The sequence below is a fragment of the Ostrinia nubilalis genome, chromosome 16 (genome assembly GCF_963855985.1).
Source record: "Ostrinia nubilalis chromosome 16, ilOstNubi1.1, whole genome shotgun sequence".
Classification (NCBI taxonomy): Eukaryota; Metazoa; Arthropoda; class Insecta; order Lepidoptera; family Crambidae; genus Ostrinia; species Ostrinia nubilalis.
This window is the reverse complement of record NC_087103.1, coordinates 12,481,657-12,487,656: the sequence shown is the minus strand read 5'-3', so window position 1 is coordinate 12,487,656 and position 6,000 is coordinate 12,481,657. Positions and strand designations below refer to the sequence as shown.

The 6,000-nt window shown below is 35.1% G+C and overlaps 1 protein-coding gene across 1 annotated transcript; it reads left to right on the top strand.

Annotated features, from left to right (window-relative positions):
• The first annotated feature begins 1,651 nt into the window (after positions 1-1,651).
• LOC135079168 (uncharacterized) lies at positions 1,652-4,983 on the top strand. Its single transcript, XM_063973755.1, has 5 exons — positions 1,652-1,804; positions 2,366-2,574; positions 3,016-3,176; positions 3,885-3,986; positions 4,470-4,983. Exons 2-5 carry the CDS (start codon positions 2,425-2,427, stop codon positions 4,585-4,587), a joined length of 531 nt encoding a protein of 176 aa, XP_063829825.1. The 5' UTR covers positions 1,652-1,804; positions 2,366-2,424; the 3' UTR covers positions 4,588-4,983.
• Positions 4,984-6,000: the final 1,017 nt, after the last annotated feature.

Here is a 6,000-nt window from a genome sequence, read left to right as displayed (position 1 = left end):
AGCAAGAATTTTGGGGAATGACCACAGATTATCTTGGAGAATCAGAAGCACCGTTAATCACGATCTACAAACATAGTTAAAACCGTTAAGTATAGTGTACAGGATGGATGTTAGCTTAACAATTTTCTAACGAGCGAAGTAACTGTTTGTTAGAATATTTTGCGCTCCAACTTTTCCAGACTGTATTATTTTTTGCTTCAAATTTCAAAGCTTTATGGGTCGTATTACAAAAAAATAGACTGGTAAAATATGCATTTTTAAATTCTTGTAGATTATGAAAATCGCCTCTCTTAATAAACATCGCACCAAGTTCAAAGCAGTTTTGTAGAGCTAGCAGCAGCAGGAACTGTCCAGCGTTTAAGTACGCACAGCACAAGGCACACATTGATAGCAAAGAGAGACTTTTTAAGACTTAAATAAAAAATATTTATAATTCATATTTCGATGGCTCCTACGTATACTGGCGTAAGTGAAAAAAGTAAATTTTACAGGAGAGCCATTTTAGTGGCCAGAACCATATTTTTGGGTCATATCTTCTGACCTACTAAAACGAATTTAATGAAATTTCACATTTAGCCTTAACATGTAATGCTTTTGCTACTGCTGTTATCAATTTTTATATTTTTCTTATATATTTTGAGATATTACGGATTGCCCTTTTACGTCGGCATATTTCTATAATTTCATGTATATTGTTCAACGTAAAGAGACTTAAATGACAACGTAAATATAATATTTTAAGCGATTACTCTCTTTATTTATGCATATAATTATTTTAATTGTTATCATGTGCTATATCAATAATAAATCAGTTAGAAAAAGTCGTTTAATGTACCGTTTTACGTTTTAACGCAAATACGCCCATGTACTGTGCTCGAGATTTAGTTAGGTCTTTTAACATAATGTGTCATATTTAAAAAAAATATAAATAACTTTAAAAAATCGAATTGCCTAAGGCAGGAATTGAACCCACGATGCCTTAGGCAGTTCGATTTTTTCAAGTTATTTATAATTTTCAAATTAGTTTGAGATGCGACTCTTAACGCTAAAAATTAAATAACTATATAATGTGTCATAATTTATAAATAAAACAATTTGCTAAATATTTTCATGGCTTTATTTAAGATTTGGATTATAAAAAATATATGTTTATGTGAGCAACTACTCGTATAGATTGACGAATCGTATGATTGGGCTTTATACGTGGCGTAGTTTTGCACATACGCCTATTTGCCTAAAATTTTATTTTGTATCTAATGGAAAAAAATTTTTTTTTCTTACTGATGTTATAGATTAGAGCAAAGTGAAATCATTGCTTAAATAATTGGAAAAAGGCGTAAGCGGCAGTTTCGCCCTTATACGTAGGAGCCATCGATTTTGCACTAAAAACACTTTTTTGAAGCATTACTCAATATTGGTATAAAGACTCTTTATTCTCATAAAAACGCACTTACCTGACAATTATTGTTGGGTTTACACGTAAGGTCTTCAGAACACCCTGTATAAAATCTGCCACACATACCTAAAGAGTTCAAAAATTTTAACTGGATCAGGTCATCGTGGTTGGCATACAAATTGCAAATCCAAACAGGGCCTACATTTTCTGAAATATCAGTTTTGGTTCATATCGTTTTCTGACCAGTATCCGAAATTCATTACGGTCGGAAACGTGTCAGGTATTTGTAAAATTAGTGCCGTTTTTTGGATTTAAGAGACTTAACTGTGAACTGATATTTAGGTTTTTACTCTATTCATCCATATTTTGTTGACACAGAAATTTTTCGCCGAAATTACATTACTCCTGGTACGTACCTATTGTTTCTTCCGTGAATCTTTGGCTGAGTCGAATCACCTAACTTTGACCGTAACTAGGTACAACAATAACCAGTGTTTTTGTATGGAGTTTGACAGATTTTTGACGTTTGTCAAAATTAAAGTAAGATAGTGCAACCCAGCCTTAGTGATTTTGCCAATTTTGTTGTCTTATTGGATTGTCCTAAAGCTGTGGCATCAAGTGTTATCTACTAGCTTTTATCCGCGGCTTCACCCGCGTGAAATTTGTCATAAATTATAGCCTATATGTTATTCTGGATTATAAACAATAATACTGTATAGTTTCATCAAAATCCGTTTATAAGTTTTTGCGTGAAAGAGTAACAAACATGTTAACATCCAGATATCCATTATAATATTAGTAAGATTTAGTTATCAACATAGCTATTAGGTATCTTAATTCATCTAGCAAGAGAATCCATCAGACATTTTAGATTGATTTGGTTACTGTGCAGTTTTTATATTAAAATGGTAGTTCTATTAGAATGTTTAGGATACTAGCCTATTTTAACGAGGTATTTAATTATTTCAGATCTATTGCCATGGGAAAAAAATCAGATCACAACAACAACCAACGCACTTGATGTAGATATGAACAAAATATTCCAATTAGTGTTGCTGTGCTACATTAGTTTGATTGTTTTCATTTTAATTGAATCGGGGGATGCCAACGAAGAGAAAACGAATAACCATGTTAGACAGAGGAGATACTTGAGCTTCAAGAATAAAACGAAGTTTTTTGTAAGTAGATCTTTAATTTGGTATTATTGATGTTATAGTTAGTATAGTCAGATGAATGCGTCGTGATAGAAAGATGAAAAAGAGTATAAGAAACTCTTACTAAGAAGTACTTTCTTGTCTGGATCGGAGTCTTTCTAATGAGATGAAAATTTTAGGTAACACATAACAGGAATTTCGTTTTCATATGGGTCACTTAAAAATTAGGGATTGATGGTGAAAACGGGCATAAGACTTTTTGTCGGCTCTACTTATGATATAAGGTACAAGCTTATGTAGAGACAAAAAGGCTTATATTTAAAACTTTCATTTCATTACAATGGTTGTTAGCAACACTGTCTTATAAAAAGCTGATTTAAAAAAGGTAGACATTTTCAAATATTATCTTCTTTTTTCTTGGAAATTGATTAAAAGTTTTTAAGAATTTGACACCTTTATCCGCAGCTCCGTCTCAACTTCAAAGCTAACATGGTGCCATGGACCCAGATATTCGCCCAAGCACTAGGGTTCCGTATGAACTGGGACGCGCCTCCTGATACCTTTCATCCTTACAAACACTTCTCTAGGCGAAGCGTTTATAACCACTTGGAGCACTTACTTGACAGGTATTTATTTATTTAATTTGACAATTTATCAATATTTGTTGCCACGAGTTTCTTTGTCTCATAATATTCCTCATAGAGGCACTGCCTCGTACCTAAACAAAGAGCCTGTCGCAGTAATCGTTTAATTTTTAACTTGTAAAGAACCACAGTGATGTTGCCATAAATATTAAACAGGTCATAAGTATCAAGAGAAAATAAATATTTTATCTAAGTTATGTTTATTTACACGAATTCTTTTGCTGATTAATACTTACTTGGTGTCTTCAGCTACTTCTGCATACCAATATGATAGTTCGACGACGGAATGGTAGAACATGCTCTATTTGAATCGAGTATTTTGGGCACAAGTCCAAAACCTCTCGCTCAATCTGTAGCCAATCATAAACTTTTAAAGCCTTAAAAACAATCCCTTATCCCAGCTACTATTCCACTACATCAATACATTAACAAAACTAGAAAAGTCACGCAAAAATGCAGGCAGGGGTTGAATGGACGCCAATGCGTGCGGCGGGCCATTTGCGAGATGGAAAATTAAAAAAATAGCTCTATCGAGTATTATTAGTCCAGTAATCTGTTTCTAGAGCGACACCTCTCAAATCCTTCACTCGATTTACAGGCATAAGTGTCTAAAGCATACACCCACGTTTTAGTCCATCAATACATTACCAAAACTAGAAAACTGACGCAAAAATGCTTGATTGCTTCCAGGCAGGGGTTGAATGGACACCAATGCGTGCGGCGGGCCATTTGCGAGATGGAAGCGCGCGCCCCGCGGGGCATATACCACAAAATTTTAAAAATGGTGTTCAGGTAACTATGTGCGGCTCTGGTTTAGATGTTCTCGTGAAATATTTAAATACGATCGCTTTTTGTTTGCTGGAATGGTGTACACAACTTTTTATGGTAAACTAGTTTTTGCCCGAGATTTATCCGCATGGGTTTTTAGTTTTGTTGCAAATTACTAAATTGGCTAAAGTGTTTAGCTAAAGACATCCTGTCGTCTGTGCAGTATAGCATTCATGTTAAACTGATGTGTTAATAACGATAATACTGTAAAGTTTCATAAAAATCCGTTCAGTAACTTTCGGTGTGAAAGAGTAACAGACATCCCTGCACCCATCATTTTAACCAAGCAGATTCATCTATGATGAAACCAGTTTGCAGAAGATGCCTATTCACTCGTGATTTGATGGATAAATAATTTGAATTGTTGTAATAATTTGAGAATACTTACTAATGAAGGGAAATAATGTACATACGTACTAGTGTTTAAAATTATACTTTATTTTGCAGGAAACAATCGTCGGACACCGATAAGTGGCACAACAACACCACCAAAGAAGACTGCTTAGTAACTTATACCAAATGTCCATTCTCTTTCTTGGACATATCTCAGTACACGGATTTATAGCTTTTAAGTTAAAAAGTTTAAGATTAAATTATTATGATTAAAATAATTTAACGTGTGGCATGTTGCGGAAACCTTGGTCTACTGACACTTACGCCAATATTCACAAACGATGCTTGCTTATAAAGCAGCAAATCGAAAGCACAGCGTTGAATAGAGCTCTCTGATTGGTTCGTGTGCCACCCTGTGCTTCCACGCGCACTGTGAGACCTCATAGTAATGTTTGTGAATACGGGCGTTATTGTAGACTTAATAAGGATCATAGGCATCTCTAGGTCTTAGTGTCTATTTCTGCAAGCAATAGTTTATGTCTTCATATTTCACAACGAAGTTGCATAATTATTAAATTGAACAAGACTGCTAGTGCTTTTGAGAATGTGTTCCTATCAATACAAATTGTGAATATAATAACTATAAGTATTTATGTAAAAAAATAGAGTTAATAATACAAGATTGGTCATGAATTTCTTTTTTATTTTAAACGTTCTATTCACGAGAACTTATTTACCTGATCCAGGCAATGCAAAAACTTTCATTTCAGTAATATTTCTCGCAGTTTATTTACTCACGCTACACCCCAATATCTTATGTCCCAACATATCGGAAACAAAAGCGCCCGTGACTTATATGTGCGGAGTAAATGAGCAAAAATAAATACCGTCCCAAGGACGTTAAGAGGCGAAACTAAAGTGTCCCACAATGGCCGCTGTTTGCTTAGACGGCGGCACGTCGCCGGCAAATTAAGTAAATCTCATATAGGTGCTGGTCACGTGCGGACGATCTTTCCCCCAGTGGCCGTTTACAACGCACGACACGACCTATTGACTGATTAAGTGGCTACGAGCCCGCATTCTGCCAGATCATCAAATGGCAAGCACTGAAAGCCAAGATCTATCTGTATGGCGGGAGACAATTTCCGTTTGTACCACCATCCATTCATGCTGCATTGTCGTAGCTCGACTCCTTCAATGGTCACTAGTAAATTGGAGTGGCAAATGGAATATTTTTAATATTATAAGAGAATGCCACCTGGCATTAAGTCCGCCACTGTACAGTTTTATGTGCAAAAGTATAAATAAATAAAAAATATTTGACCTTTACTCCTCACCCCGGCCAGATAGGTACAGACAGACCTACAGACCTGATGTTTGCTTATTTTTTTCATCCTTAGTCGCCGATACAACTAAGTTTGAAGAAGCAGTCAATGCGGAGTTTTTCGCGTGACACGCTATTTACTTTCCTACATAACTACTACCACCAAGAAAAACTTCTTAATTCTTGAGCCTTACAAGCACACATTCATATAATTAATTCTTAGGTATAGGTGGAGCATGTATACCAATGATTAGCATAATTTCCGTTTACAACACCCGATACGACCACCACTATTAAATGAACATTTTTTCTTTCTTTCAC

Coding starts and splice junctions, on each gene's coding strand:
- LOC135079168 (XM_063973755.1), top strand. CDS start 2,425: ATGAACAAAATATTCCAATTAGTGTTGCTGTGCTACATTAGTTTGATT. Junction 3,177..3,884: donor TTGGAGCACTTACTTGACAG/GTATTTATTTAT, acceptor GATTGCTTCCAG/GCAGGGGTTGAATGGACACC. Junction 3,987..4,469: donor ATTTTAAAAATGGTGTTCAG/GTAACTATGTGC, acceptor TTTATTTTGCAG/GAAACAATCGTCGGACACCG.